The sequence below is a fragment of the Oryctolagus cuniculus genome, chromosome 15, assembly GCF_051225735.1.
Source record: "Oryctolagus cuniculus isolate XC-2025 breed Fujian yellow rabbit chromosome 15, ASM5122573v1, whole genome shotgun sequence".
In the NCBI taxonomy this organism is placed as follows: domain Eukaryota; kingdom Metazoa; phylum Chordata; class Mammalia; order Lagomorpha; family Leporidae; genus Oryctolagus; species Oryctolagus cuniculus.
Genome location: NC_142881.1, coordinates 91110586 through 91126968, shown reverse-complemented (window position 1 = coordinate 91126968; position 16383 = coordinate 91110586). Strand labels below are relative to the sequence as shown.

The 16383-nt window shown below is 42.8% G+C and overlaps 1 protein-coding gene across 1 annotated transcript; it reads left to right on the top strand.

Annotated features, from left to right (window-relative positions):
• The first annotated feature begins 9849 nt into the window (after window positions 1–9849).
• Window positions 9850–10705, top strand: LOC100353956 (translationally-controlled tumor protein). The gene has a single exon (XM_002718317.6). The coding sequence runs from the start codon at window positions 9965–9967 to the stop codon at window positions 10481–10483; it is 519 nt and encodes a 172-aa protein (XP_002718363.3). The 5' UTR covers window positions 9850–9964; the 3' UTR covers window positions 10484–10705.
• Window positions 10706–16383: the final 5678 nt, after the last annotated feature.

Genomic DNA, 16383 nt, shown 5'->3' with positions numbered 1-16383 from the left:
AAGTCAGAGTTCTAGAGACAGAGAAGGAGAGGGAGAGATCTTTCATCTGCTAGTTCACTCCCCAAATAGCCACAACACCAGGTCTGGGCCAGGCAGAAGACAGGAGTCAGGAGTTTCTTCCAGGTCTCCCATGAGGGTGCAGGGGCCCAAGGACTTGGGCCATCTCCCACTGCTTTTCTCAGGGGTTTGATCAGAAGTGAAACAGTGGGAACCTGGAACTCAAATAAGCATCCCTGTGAGATGTCAGCACTCCGGGTGGCAGCTTAACCTGCTGCAGCACAATGCCAGCCCTCAATAATTAGTGTTTCTACATTTTGAAATGACAACCATTGTAAGTGATGATAGGTATCAGGCTAGTAGAAAAAGGTTGAGCTAAAGCCCTCTCTTTAAAAAGAAATTTATTTGAAAGAGAAATACAGAGAGAAGGGAAGCAGAGAAAGAGGGGGGATCTTTCATCCACTGATTCACTCCCAAAATGGCCCCAACAGCCAGGACTGGGCCAGGCTGAAACCAGGAGACAGGAGCTTCTTCTGGGGTCTTCCATGGGGTACAGAGGCTGAAGTACTTGGGCCATCTTTCACTGTTTTCCCAGGTGCATTAGCAGGGAGCTAGATCAGAAGTTGAGCATCCAGGATTCAAACTGTCACCAAAATGGGAGGCTGGCCCTGCAGGCAGAGGCTTAACCTTCTATGCCACAGCACTGGCCTCAACACCCTCTCTTTTGATCTCACAATGTCATACAAATAAGAAAAGGTATATATGATTTATTCCAATCAATCCTCTTGGAATTAATTTTTTTCTGGCAAAGATGAATTTATCGTAGAAGGAGGTTCTATGAAAAATGCTCTTTAACTCATGCCATTTTGAAAAGGTAAGTTTCAGTGCAGGATAGTACATGAGGTAAGTTTTTCATTTATACAATATTTATAAACTAACTGTGCTCAGTCTCTAGTTTCAAATTTACTTTTTTTTAAAAAAAGATTTATTTATTTATTTGAAAATCAGAGTTACACAGAGAGAGGAGAGGCAGAGAGAGAGAGGTCTTCCATCCGCTAGTTCACTCCCCAAATGGCTGCAACAGCCAGAGCTGAGCCAATCCAAAGCCAAGAACCAGGAGCTTCTTCTGGGTCTCCCATGGGGGTTCAGGGGCCCAAGGACTTGGGCCATCTTCTACTGCTTTCCCAGGCCATAGCAGAGAGCTGGATCAGACAATAGCACATTGAACAGTATAAGAATAAATGAACCCATAATGATATAAATAAATAATGGAACAGGAAAAGCCCTTTGTACTGATGCTGAGTAAAAATATAAATACAGGAGTGGTGATAGTAATGGAAAAATCAGCTCTTCAAAAACATGTTGATGTTTGAAAATCATCCATGAATATCATTTGGATTGGTTCTACCTGGAAATTTTACTCTAGGGGATCCCTTCTCCATCTTCTCAAATCCAAGAGCCAAGACACAATCTGCCACACCACTCTGAACCAGCTGTGGGCCATAAACAGTACAGTAGAACCAGTTAAACAGCTATTTTTGACATTAATTATAGGAATTCCAGTCAGTCTCAAACTGTGATAGATAGCTCTCTGCCTATAGGTAGGATCACCATAAATGTAGACAATACAAGCCTGCTCCATTGCTGAGTAAGGAATCTGCAGTTAAAGCCTTCTGACCTTCTTTTAGTCTCTTGAACCCTCAGTTCCAGGCCTCACCAACTTGATCATACCACCCCCTACCACAAACAGCCGGCACAGGGGCAGAGAGTTCCACGTGGAAGAGGACACGCATAGTGCAGCATAGTGGGCAGCAGCTGGGCCCTTTGTTCTGTTATTCTGGTGGATTATGCTTACTTTTTTGCATATGTTGTACCATTCTGGATCCCATGAGTAATTCCCACTTATGCATGTCAAATAATTCTTCTAATATACTGTGAAATAAAGTTCACCAAGATTTTCTTTAGCATTTTTGCACCAATACTAATCTAGGATATTGGCCTGTAGTCTATTTTTGTAGTGTCTCTATGGCTTTAATATAAGGGCAGTGATGGCCTTATAAAATGAGTTTAGAAGTATTCTTTTAGAATGTCTTTTAAAGATTTATTTATTTATTTTGAAAGAGTTATTAAGAGAGGGGGAGAGACAGAAAGAGAGATCTGCTATTGGTTGGTTCACTCCCCAGATGGCTGCAGTAGCCAGTGCTGGGCCAGGCTAAAGCCAGGAGCCAGGAGCTTCTTCCACATCTTCCACATGGGTGTCAGGATGCCAAACACTTGGGCCATCTTCTACTGCTTTTCCCAGGCCATGGGCAGGGAAGCGGATTGGAAATGGAGCAGATGGGACACAAACCAGCACCCATTTGGAATGCTGGTGTCACAGGCAGTGACTTTACCTGTTGTGCCACAATGCTGACCTCCTTTCTTCAATTTTAAATACATTTTGGAAAACTAATTATTCAAATGTATGGTAGAATCCAGCCATGGATCTACCTAATACTGGACTTTTCTTTGATGGAAAACTATTTTATTAGTGATTCAGTGTCCTTATTCATTATTCATTTGCTATATTTACGATTTATTCATGATCCAATCTTCATCTATTATATGTATGAATTTATTTCTTTTGGATTATCAATGTTACTGGTTTATAATTATAAAAATTTCTCATGATCCTTTGCACTATGTTATCAGATGTAATGTCTTTTTTTTTTTTTTTTTTGTGCTTCCTCCTGGTCTCCCATGTGGGTGCAGGACCCAAGGACTTGGGCCACCCTCCACTGCTTTCCCAGGCCACAGCAGAGAGCTGGACTGGAAGAGGAGCAACTGGGACAGAATCCGGCGCCCCAACCAGGACTAGAACCCCGGGGTGCCGGTGCCGCAGGCGGAGGATTAGCCCAGTGAGCCGTGGCACCAGCCAGATGTAATGTCTTTTATTTCTAATTTTATTTATTTAAATCTTCTTTCCCTGTTTGTTAGTCTAGCTAAGAGTTTAATGTTTCAAAAATCCAACTTCGTGTCATTAATAATCTCAATTGCCGGGGCCGATGTTGTGGTGCAGTGGGTTAACACCCTGGCCTGAAGCGCTGGCATCCCATATGGGCGCTGGTTCAAGACCCGGATGCTCCGCTTTTGATCCAGCTCTCTGCTATGGCCTGGGAAAGCAGTAGAAGATGGCCCAAGTCCTTGGGCTCCTGCACCCCCATGGGAGACACAGAGGAAGCTCCTGGCTCCTGGCTTCGGATCGGCACAGCTCCAGCCTTTGAGGCCAATTGGGGAAGTGAATCATCAGATGGAAGTCCTCTCTCTCTCTCTCTCTGCCTCTATGTAACTCTGACTTTCAAATAAGTAAATAAATCTTAAAAAAAATAATAATAATAATCTCAAGTGCTTCAAGTATCTATTTGTTTTTGTCTGCTGTGATCTTTGTTTCTTCTTCTAACTTTAGATTTCATTTTTTATAATTTGTTGAGATATAACAAAGGACTATTAAATAGTTTATTTCAGATTTTTGGTGGTGGTATGTGATGCTATCACCTTTCTTTAAGAACTAATTTTGTTGCATCTAATAAGTTTTTATGTCACATTTATATTTTCATTTGTCTCAAGATAATTTTTATCTTCACTTTTAATTTCTTCTTTAACTCAATAGTTATTTAGAATCATATTATTAATTTCTTCATATTTATAAATTGCTCATGATTTCTCCAAATATTGATTTTCATTTTCATACCAATATGGTTTGAAAATATACTTAATATAGTTCCTAATTTTTTTTTAAGATTTGTTTATTTGAAAGGAAGGCTTAACTGAGAGAGAGAGCGAAAGGTCTTCCTTCTGCTGGTTCACTCCCCAGATGGCCGCAATGGCCAGAACTGTGCCGATCTGAAGCCAGGGACCAGGAGCTTCTTCTGAGTCTTCCCTGTGGTGCAGAGCCCCAAGAACTTGGGCCATCTTCTACTGCTTTTCCAGACCATAGCAGAGAGCTGGATTGGAAGAGGAGCAGCTGGGACTCGAACCAGCGCCCATATGGGATGCCTGCACTGCAGGCAGCAGCTTTACCGGCTACACCACTGTGCGGGCCCCTTCAATACTTTATTTTTCTGTCTGCATGACCGATATTACTGAAAATGGTGTATTGAAATTCATATATATATATATATATATTTTAACAGAGTTAGACACTCCCCAAATGGCTGCTACAGCCGGAGCTACACCGGTCTGAAGCCAGGAGCCAGGTGCTTCTTCCTGGTCTCCCATGTGGGTACAGGCGCCCAAGTGCTTGGGCTATCCTCCACTGCCTTCCAGGGCCACAGCAGAGAGCTGGACTGGAAGAGGAGCAACCAGGACTAGAACCCGGAGCTCATATGGGATGCCGGCGCTGCAGGCGGAGGATTAACCAAGTGAGCCATGGCGTCGGCCCCCATATATTCTTTTCTTAAAAAAAAAATGGTTTAGGGGACAGTGCTATGGCATAGTAGGTTAAGCATCTGCTTAAGATGGCCCAATGCTTGGGCCCTTGCACCCACATGGGAGACTTGGAAGAAGCTCCTGGCTCCTGGCTTTGGATCTGCTCAGTTCTAGCCATTGTGTCCATTTGGGGAATGAACCAGTGGATGGATTGATTTATTTATTTACTTTTGAAGCAGAGTTTCAGACAGAGGTCAGGAGAGACAGAGAGATCTTCCATCCACTGGTTCATTCCCCAAATGGCTGCAATGACCATAGCTGGACCAGGCTGAAGCCAGGAGCCAGGAGCTTTTGCTGAGTCCCCCATGTGAGTGCAGAGGATCAAGGACTTAGGCCATCTTCCCTGCTTTTCCAGGCACATTAGCAGGGAGCTGAATCAGAATTGGAGCAGCCAGGACTTGAATCAGTGCCCACATGGGATGCCAGCACTGCAGGCTGTGGCTTAATCCACTGCACCACAGCGCCAACCCTGAAATTCCTATACTCTCATTGTGCTCCAGTTTGCCTTCCAGATCTCTTATTTTATACACTTAAGTGCTTTGATGTTGGCTGTATATATATATGCAATTTTTATGTTCTCTTGAGGAACTGACACCTTTATCACTATACAATGATCATCTTTTTCTTCTTAAAGTTTTTTAAAAAAATGTTAAGTATAATTTTTAAATGCATATTTCTTTTTGTCTACTTGAAAAGGCAGAGATTTTATGTCTGCTGGTTTACTCCCCAGAAGTCTGCAATTGCCAGGGCTGGATGATGCTAATTCCAGGAATCCAGAACTCTGTCCAAGATTCCCACATAGATGATAGGGACCTAAGCACCTGAGCCATTATCTGCTGCCTCTGCAGATGCATTAGCAGAAAACTGGATTGGAAGTGGAGGTACCAGGACTTCAATCAGCTTTCTTATTTTGGGATGCAGGTGGATACAAGTAGCAGCTTAATCCATTGTACCATAATGCCTTCCCCTGTTTTTAAAATTTTACCTAAAATATATTTTGTATTGATTTTCATTTTAATTGAATATCACTTTATCCCTTCAGTTTCAATCCAGTATTGTCCTTTAAGGTGAAGTGAGCCTGTTGTAGTCAGCATAGAGGTGGCTCTTCCTTTGCTATCTATTCAACTACTTTATGCCTTTTCTCTTGATAAATTAATCCATTCATATTCAAAATAATTATTGAGGAATAAGGATTTACAAGTGACTGTTCTTTTCTTGGTTGTTTTGTATATCCACTGCTCTTTTTTTGCTCTCTTTGTGGTTTGATATTTTTACAAGTGGTGTGCACTGAATCTTTCTTTTTTTTCTATAATGATATTATAAAATTTTATAAAAATTAAAAGCTATTTATTTTGGTGCAAAAAATTTGAAATACATGCATAGCTTTTCCTGATACACGTTTTCCATAAACTTTCAGAAGATCACTCATATTATAGACTTTTGCCTTGTGGTTACCCTGAAGATTGTATAAAACATCTCATAACATGCTACTTTCACTTTATAATCTTAACTTGGATCACATACACAAATTCTTTTATTGTCCCTCCTTCCACATTTTATGTTTTTAAAGTCACAGTTTATCTTTTCGTAATTTGTAGCCCTCAGAAAATATTTTACCTATAGTTTCTTTTAATTGCTTTGGTGATTTACCTTTATATCACAGATATAACTGATTTACTCATCACCATTGGTATTAGTATTAGTGTTAGTGTTAGTATTAGTATTATTCACCATTAGTATTAGTCATTTAAATTACTTTTACCCATGAGTACTACACTTTCTCATATGTTTACATTTTATTAGTTAACATTCTCTTCCTTTTTCTTGAAGAGCTGCTTTTTCTTCTTTTTAGAGCAGTTCCCCTTTTTTTCTTAGAAAGTCTCCGTGTTAACTCCATTATTGAAATGCAAAGTGGCTGGGTATAGTATACTTGGTGTCCATTTTTTAAAAATTGTGTCTATGGAGCCGGCGCCGTGGCTCAATAGGCTAATCCTCCACCTTGCGGCGCCGGCACACCGGGTTCTAGTCCCGGTTGGGGCGCCGGATTCTGTCCCGGTTGCCCCTCTTCCAGGCCAGCTCTCTGCTATGGCCAGGGAGTGCAGTGGAGGATGGCCCAGGTGCTTGGGCCCTGCACCCCAGGGGAGACCAGGAAAAGCACCTGGCTCCTGGCTCCTGCCAGGATCAGCGCGGTGCGCCGGCTGCAGCGGCGGCCATTGGAGGGTGAACCAGCGGCAAAGGAAGACCTTTCTCTCTCTGTCTCTCTCTCTCACTGTCCACTCTGCCTGTCAAAAAAAAAAAAAAAAAAAAAAAATTGTGTCTATGCTGCCAATGTACATCATTTTTTTGTTTATTTATTCATTTGAAAGTCAGAGTTACAGACACACGGGAGAAAAAGAGAGAGATCAACCACCAGTTGGTTCACTTCCCAGATGGCCATTTCCACTGGACCATCTTCCACTGCTTTTCCCAGGTCATTAGCAGGGAGCTGGATTGACAGTGGAGCAGCTGGGATACAAATCAGCACCTATGTGGAATACCAAAGTCACAGGCTGCAGTTTTACCTGCTATGCCACAATGATGGCCCCTTGGTGTTCAATATTTTTGTTCATTTCTTTTCAGACTTTTACCACATCCTTCTTTTCCTCTTTCAAAATTTCTCCTTCAAAATGTGCTTATAGTCTTATGCATATTCATTTGTACTTAACAAGTTATATTTCCATTGTTGCATTCAAATATCTCTCATATGGCAATTGGCTTGTGATGTGCCTTGGTGAGTGTAGGTCCCTTTGGGTTCATCTTATTTGGTGTACTTTGGTACCCTGAATGTAGATTTCTATTTGCTTCCCAAGACTTGGAACATTTTCTCCCATTCTTTTTTTTTTTTTTTAAGGTTTATTTATATATTTGAAAGTCAGAGAAGAGGAGAGGCAGAGAGAGAGAGAGTTATGGGGGGGAGGAGGGTTCTGGCAAGGCCAGAGCTGTGTTGATGCAAAACCAGGAGCCAGGAGTTTCTTCTGGGTCTCCCATGTGAGTGCAGGGATCCAAGCACTTGAGCCATCTTCTACTGCTTTCCCAGGCCATAGCAGAGAGCTGGATCAGAGGAGCAGCCGGAACTAGAACAAGTGTCCATATGAGATGCTGGCACTGTAGGCGGCAGCTTTACCCACTATGCCACAATGCCGGCCCCTGCCATTCTCTCTTGATACACCCACCTGCCCACACACATATATATTGAACAAATTTCATGTATTTTTTATATACAGATTTAGGAGCATAGAGACACTGCCCACCCTACCTTCCCTCCAACTCTCCCTCCTCCTTCCTTTCTTATTCTTTCTTTTAATTTTTACAATGACATACTTTAAGTTTATTTTATAATCATAAGATTAATCCTTGGGATCAGAAGTGAGGTAGCCTTACCCAAACCTGGCACTCTGATATGGGATATGGTCCTCCCAAGTGGTAACTGCTGCACTAAACACCCATAGTAGTGCTTGTTTTTAAACTTTAGCTCTTATTCTCTCCTCATTTTATATTTAAATTTTTTCTTCATTTAATATACTTCTGAACACCAGGGAGACAGGGAGAAGTAGAAATAAGAGTGGTCTACATCTGCCTCTTTACTCCCAGAATGTCAGCAACATCTGTGGCTGGGCCTAGCCAAAGACAGGAGCCAGGAATTCAATCTGGGTACCAGGGATACAAGTTTAGCATGTTTCACAACTTTTCACAAGTTGACCCTGACTTTCAGGAAATGAAATTAAAATGACAAGAATTATCAATCTGAAGGTCTGAAATCTAGAAAAGGAATTGTTGTTCTTTTGAAGGTCACTATGTCAATGCTGTCACTGTGAAGTCCAGGTTACCTGTCATGCTGTTAGGCACTTTAGCGGCACCAGCACCCTGCGTTCTAGTCTCGGTTGGGGCACTGGATTCTGTCCCGGTTGCTCCTCTTCCAGCCCAGCTCTCTGCTGTAGCCCGGGAGTGCAGTGGAGGATGGCCCAAGTGCTTGGGCCCTGTACCCGCATGGGAGACCAGGAGGAAGCACCTAGCTCCTGGCTTCGGATTGGCCCAGCGCGCCGGTCGTAGTGGCCATTTGGGGGGTGAACCAATGGGAGGAAGATCATTCTCTCTGTCTCTCTCTCTCTTTCTGTCTAACTCTGCCTGTAAAAAAATTAATATTTCAGATCATTAATAAGTAAATCGTTAACAATACTGCCTTTAGAAACCTGTTCCCCAATCACCATAGTCAGTCCCATACCTAAGGCTAGCCTTATACCTAAGATACAATAGTTTGGTGCCTCCTAAAATTGGCTTTAAGTTATAAATTTACTGGGTCCTGTATCATAAAAGTATCCTACTTTGCAATTGTGATTTGTTAGTCCCTGAGGGTCTAGGATAACAGTGTACTCTCCAAATTGCCCCAAAACTGCCTCAAAACTGCCTTGCTATATTTAGGGTATAAAGGTAGGGAAAGACAGAAGATTGGGGCTTGACTTTTTGAAACATGAGTCTTGCCAAGCCTGTGTGTGTAAATAAACAGTGTGCCTTTCCTCCTGAAGCCTCAAGTGCCTTTTGGTTTCTTTGATCATTGTCCATAACACTAAGTCATGTAGGCTGCAATTTAAAACCATCAATGTATTACTGGAGGGAAGGCCATGGAAGCCGTGGGGTTCTTGTCTTCACTCAAGAAAGAGTTCAGGTGTGAGACAGAGAGCAGAGTGATAAGGCTTTATTGGGGGTAGGGCATCAGAATGGAAGGGACAGAGAGAGCGTCCAGAGGGAGTCTGTTTACCCACCTCCCCCTCTCCTCCAGGACAAAGGATGGGGAGTACTGACAGAAGGGTTTGTTGGATGAAAATCAGCTAATTTCTCCCCAGATTTGTTGGCACCCCAGGCAGAGTAGGGGGGCTCCCCTTAGGGCATCTGAGAAGGTTGTGTTGCCCCATGTTATCAGGTCAGGTAACCCATTTGGTCCTGAGGAGAGGGAATTCTCCTGGGCTAAATTTCTAATTTCCTACATAACAAATGCTGTAACAGTTAAGGTATGATGCTGATGAACTTATAAATATTCTAAGAAACTTGGCTTTGATTCTCAGTTCTCAGAAAATGATTCCCACTGAGCCCGCTGGCATTAATAAACTGCTCTCAATCCTGCACTCTGGTGCCAGTTTGAACAAAGGGAGTTTTCCCACCCCAGGTTTCTGTAGCAGTATAATGTTTAAATGTCTTGTTTCCTAGGCTAATTATTTTCCTGATACTCCTAGCATTCACAACACCTTAGTAAAACAACTTAATTTCTCCAATGTTAAAAAAACTGCTTAAGCAGTTTCAAAATTCAAAAACTGCTTTAAAGTAAATATGGGTTAAAAACTCTCTTCTTCTTTTCCGCCCGCTCCCCCCTACCCCCGAGGGCCGCTCCTGCTGCACCGCGCTCGCTCTGAGCTCCGGGCTCCTGCCAAGCTAGCGCCGCCGTCGTCGTCTCCTACCAGCCGCCATCATGATTATCTACCGGGACCTCATCAGCCACGATGAGATGTTCTCCGACATCTACAAGATCCGGGAGATCGCGGGCGGACTGTGCCTGGAGGTGGAGGGGAAGATGGTCAGTAGGACAGAGGGTAACATTGATGATTCGCTCATCGGTGGGAATGCCTCCGCCGAAGGCCCGGAGGGCGAAGGTACCGAAAGCACAGTGATCACTGGTGTTGATATTGTCATGAACCATCACCTGCAGGAAACCAGCTTCACAAAAGAAGCCTACAAGAAGTACATCAAGGATTACATGAAATCAATCAAAGGCAAACTTGAAGAACAGAGACCAGAGAGAGTAAAACCTTTTATGACAGGGGCTGCAGAACAAATCAAGCACATCCTTGCTAATTTCAAAAACTACCAGTTCTATATTGGTGAAAACATGAATCCAGATGGCATGGTTGCTCTGCTGGACTACCGTGAGGATGGTGTGACCCCGTTTATGATTTTCTTTAAGGATGGTTTAGAGATGGAAAAATGTTAACAAAGTTAGCAATTTGGATCTATCACTGCTCATCGTAACTGGCTGCTGCTTGTCATCCACACAATACCAGGATTTACAGGAAGTGGGACTGATGTTATCTTGAGCTCCTCACTTATTTTGACCATGATTTACTTCAAGTGGAGGCATTGTTTTTAAGGCAAAAAACATTGTCATGTAGGTTGTCTAAAAATAAAATGCATTTAAATTAAAAAAAAAAAAAAACTCTGTTCTTTTAAAAGATGTTGAGGATTGTTTGGGATGTGAATTGCAAGAACCAGCAGGTAGGAAAGAAAGTTGTGGATGAAGCCATAAGCATGAGAATGCATTCTTGGTGGTGGAAGGTTAAAAGACTCTTGATAGAGCAGAACTGAAGGAGTCACATGTTGTAGAAGGTTTGTGGAAGTTGAGTGCTGTGTGAAATTAGTTTGGGTGAGATTAGAAGGAAATTATTTTAAAGTGAGCCCTGAAAAGATAGCAGTATTATCTGATTCTCTACCTCTTCGTTCCTGACATGTTTAAATTTAACTATCCGAAGTGATGGGTTCATATGCTGATATCGCATGCACTTTCCCCTTCTCCCCCAACTCCCCACTCCACTTCCTCTCTCTTGTGGAGGTCCTTGGTCTCTAACCGGACCCTTCTCAAATCCTTGCAATGCAAACAGAAAAACAGAGAAGCTGCAAGGGGTAGCTATGAGACAGATAAGAGGGAAATTCCCTGAGACTTCAAAGAGCCCCCTACTCTTCCACCAGCTGCCTTCTACACCTCCCCTACCCCGTAGTGGCAAACTAACCCCTCCTAACCTTTATAAAAACCTGAGTCCCAAATGCACCCTGCTTGCAGTCTCTTTGTTATGGGAAAACAACAGTGGAGAAATCATTGTTACCTCAGTTCTTTGTCTCACAGGGAAGAAGAATTTCCAAGCAGATAGCAAAGAGATTTTAAAGTATTTATTAGAATCAAAGCCCTCCAGCCTTAGTGGCTTGGAGGGGGGCTTCCAAGAGAAGAAAGAACCCAAAAGGCCCCAAAGGTTTTTAAGTACAATTTTGAAGGAAAAAAACTTGACATTCAGATTGGTATTCAGTTACCAGGCAGGGACAAAAACCCATCAAAAAGCCTGATTTGCAATTCTCCATTCTGTCTGGCCCGCTAAAACAAAAAACCACACAGAAGGGTAGAGTAGGTAACTTGTTTTCACCATAAGCTGTGAGCTCAGGAAGAGCTCCCTTGCTATTCTCATTGTAAATTTGGAGCAAAGGAAGGAGGGCGGCTTGCTGGTTCTTGCTAAAGTTAACCTTTTGGGGAAGGAAGCAAATATTCTGCACTCTGAATTCCATTGACTTCCTATTAAACCACCTGGCTCCTCAGACCTTTATAAGAACAGAAATGGATTAGGTTTGTGAGCTGGAAGACCACACCTTTGCCATGCCCCTGTGTGACCTTACATCCTACCTGGTACCTTTACCATGCCCCCACGTGACATCAGGCTCTACCTGACCATACCTGAGTGCCCACCTGCCCACAAGTCACTCCCTTGTGGAAAATATATAAAAAGGCAAGGAGTGTCCCAAAATGCGCTCTGCCTCTGCTTTGCTGCTGGTGATAAGCGGTGGATAGCAGCTCAAGGTGCTTGCTGCACGTGGCTTTTGGCCTGCTCTCTGAGTGGTATGGATGCTACCCTAGTTTCCAGACTTTCCCCTCTCTGCAACCTGAACTAAAGCCCTCACTTTCCTAGATACCTCTCGCACTAAATAAAAGCCTAAAATGTGCCATGCTGCCTCGTTTATTTGTGCCAGTATTTAGAATTCTTCTCTAAATATTAGACAAGAACCCTCTCGGGCTTATTAATATTGGGGATTTAGTAATAAGCCCGTGGTGAAATCGTAAGGTACCCCAAATTCCGGTAGCATGTGGCACCCCAGATAGCACTTCTGGGGAACTTTAAGGGGCCACATTTTTGTAAACTTTAGGGGGTCATGTCCTATTTCAAACACTCAAGACAGGGAGCTGGCTAAATCTCCCCAATCACATTTCCATCCTTGCTGGCAACCCTGCCCTATCCTCTTTTTAGGCAGCCAAAGACATTAAGGAAAACAGGTTACAGACACTTTTTGTCCTAACATTTCCAGCCATTTTTCCTGCATAGGAAATTACCCCCTCAGTCCAGAACATAAAATCCATTACCATAATAATAGGTAGATGGATGGTTCAAAGCGACTGACTTGTTTGATCCTAAAAGGATTAACAGCTGGTTTATGTGGTAATTTGCCATCAAGGAAACCCAACTAGGCCAGTACACCTGTTACCGGAGAAGCAAGGGTTCTTGTCTTCGTGCAAGAAAATTCAGGTGTGAGACAGAGTAAGTGGAAAGCAAAATAGCAAGGTTTATTAGGGTAGGGACATCCATAAGAACGCATGGGCACCTTTCCAGACATATCTGAGAGTGCCCGGTCGCTCAGACTGGGGGAGAGTGAGGTTACATCACTGAATGGAGAGAATACACCTGGGCAGGCCAGGCGGGTGGCTCAGCAGAGAGGCAGAGGGCTGAGCGTGCAGTTTTTAAGGGGATGGGTCTTATCTTCCTGCCTCTTCTTCTCCTCCTGAAGAAGGACTTTTTGGATGTAAATATGAAAAACTCCTTTCTGAGTTTTCCCCCTGAAGTTATCAGACAGGAGGAAGCCTTGTTAGCATCGCCCCGCCTTAGAGGAGCCTTAGAGGAAGAATGGTTATCGGGTAGAAGGGGCAAAGCCTTTGAAGTGCAGATACTGGGCTGCACCTGGAAGGTTATTGAGATGACTTTGAGATGTGGATGCTGGACCTAGATGTCAACACACACACATAAGCTCATTTCTGACTTCCTACCTAACACATCCACAAAATAGTGTGATGCAAAAACATGCTATTTTGTGGGCATTGAACAAACTTCTGCCATGACAGATGCTGTTTTTCAAGGAGGCTACATTGCACTCTGCCAAAAAACCTGGTCACTGGAAGTGATACTGCCCCGGGAGTTGAAGCCAGCCCTTTGCTGAAGAGGCTCTTCAGTCAGCCTTGCATTGCTATTAGGGGGACAGCCAGAGTCCTTGGTGGCATTACAGGTACTACTATAAATTTCTGAATTCTCCTATTCCTAGCTAGGTAGATATTAGCCTATATGTGAAAGAGTGGCTAAAAAAAAAAATGGGAATTCTGTGTTGCCAAATCACAAAAGTCTGGCCCTTGTTCATAACTTTGTCAAGCTGGGGTCCAGTCCTGCCCATGGGGCAGGCTAAGAAAATCTCCCACCCTGCACCAAAGGGGTTATTAGGACCAAAAATTACAAATTGTGTCCAACAGTCTTGTTGGCCGAGTCCCAACCTTCTCCCAGGGTATTTAGGAAAAACTTTCCCCAACTTATATGAAGGGGGTTGTTGAGTTTATTATAAAGCCTTTTGGGAAAAATTTCAAGAATTCTATACCCAGGAAGCCCTCCACCCAGCAATGTCCCAGATAGAGATAGAGAAGAAAACTGAAGGGCCCATATATACCCACTCCCATAAAAATATCTCTTAAGGACCTCTCTCCACTAAAACCTCAATTCAAAGCCACTCTCATCGAGTTGGAGTGGACATTATTGGGTCACTTTAACTACCATAGCTGCTAACCTGTCATGCTTTTCTGACTTGATTCATTTCTCCAGTTCAAAACTAGCCCTGACCCAGGAAAATAACAGAGATGTCCCAAAGGGTGGCAATTACAAACTTTGATATCCATGTCTCTTCACTTCGCTGCCACTCCAGAAGACTCTGAAGTGACGACTGCTCGAAAAACCATGAGACACCTCCTGCTCACCACATTGTCCTTACAGTTTCACGATCTTGTCCTGACCACTTTCAAAGTTGCCACCCCCATATTCAATCCAAATTAAACTTTTCAGCTGAGGCTGGCGCTGTAGCATAGTGGGTTAAAGCCCTGGCCTGAAGCGCTGGCATCCCATATGGGCACCGGTTCTGGTCCAGGCTGCTCCTCTTCTGATCCAGCTCTCTGCCATAGCCTGGGAAAGCAGAAGATGGCCCAAGTCCTTGGGCCCCTGCGCCCACGTGGGAGGCCTGGAAGAAGCTCCTGGCTCCTGGCTTCAGATCTGTGCAGCTCCGGCCATTGCAGCCATCTGGGGAGTGACCCAGCTGATAGAAGACCTCTCTCTCTGTCTCTACCTCTCTCTGTAACTCTTTTGAATAAATAAACTAAAAAAACTTTTCAGTTTTCTATGGGACTGTTTCCTCCAGGGTAATTTTATCAGATGTATTCCCGACTGCCTTTATCCCTGGTTAAGTTGTTCTACTTCTTCTGAGCCCTAATACCCAACGGTGATTTTTCGTGTTGCTTCTTGTGACCACTCCCCTGCCTCCCTCCTGTGTGGTCCCCTTGCAGCATTTTCTTGATGAACATCACTTAGAATGTACACTCAATCTCACCTTCTCATTTTTTTAAAAAATAACTGTTTTATTAATTTACTGTTTTCCAATACACATTGAATTATATCCATAGCCACTAAATTACTCAGGGGAAGGAGTAATTTAGTAATTACCTAACGTACTAAATCATTCTTTCATTTAGCAAATACACATGTTGTGGCAGTGGATACTGCTCTAGATGAATATTATGATGCATGTGACAGACATAGCCTTTCCTCTCAAAGATTGCAGAGGAAGAATAAGTGGACAATTACATAAGTAAATGCTGCACAGAATTTTAGACACCTGACAAAATAAATACAAAACATCCTAATTCTGGAGGATCATGAAAAATTGCCTGACAAATTACGTCTAAGCCAAGACCTGAAGATTGGATGTAAGAAATCAAAATGAGAATAATGGGGCATGAAAGGGAGTGGGTATCCAACTCATGCAAGATACACGCACATAAGCATATGACAAGAGATGTGCCTTTCGGGGAAATGGAAGTGGTGCATTAGCATCTCTCCTGGAGGATGGGTAACAGCAAAGTGAAACACTGAGGAAAAGACACAAATTTATGAGCTCAGATACTCCAGCATGTCTGGTGTAGAATAAAAAACCATTGGTTAATTTAATTGGGATTTAATTCCAAGCTGGCCTGCATTTTGGCCACTTGGGATAACTTCTGCTTTTCTTTTCTCCTACCTATGCCACCTCAACTGAATAGTGTGGAGGTAGTGAGCACGGTGTGAAATGAGTCTTAAAATTTTTATCTCAGTGGCTCATTATAACTACTTACTCTTATTTTCAATAACTGACTTCATCCATTTACTTTCCCCAAAGCCATGGACACTTCTTTCTTGCCTACTTCATTTAATAGAAATCTTTCCAGGATTTCTTCATTGCTACTGTTCATTAAATTCCCCTATTTTTCCCAGCAAGGTACACTCAAAGCACCAACTAGACCAATACTTAGTGGGCCTTTAAAACAATCTGTTCATCCTACTCATGAGCCAGAGTCTGTTCCTCTTCAAGGATCTCTTCCCCATTTCTCCCAGTCTAATATCAGAAATTCTTACTGCTTTCATTGACTAAGAAACTTAAACCCTTTGTCTCCCCTCACTGTAGGAAACTGGTACCTGTTCTTTCATTCTTACTTTTAAAATTTAATTATTTTTAATTTTTAACAGCTTTAACACAGTTCATTGATATAGTTCTAAGAATATAATTATATTCCCCTCCTCCTCCCCTCCCTTCCTTTCATTTTGGTGCTTGCTTTATCTCATATGTCTACATTTGGCAGTGAGAGTGTAGGAAGAAATGAAACACACATCTGAAACACTAATCCTCCAATGAGAAAGTTTTGTACAAAAAAAATGGCAAGGAAAGCCCCATGTGGAAACATGCTAGATGGGATTACAGTTACGACCTTTTCTTAATGAGTAACTTCTGTTTTAAGATAAC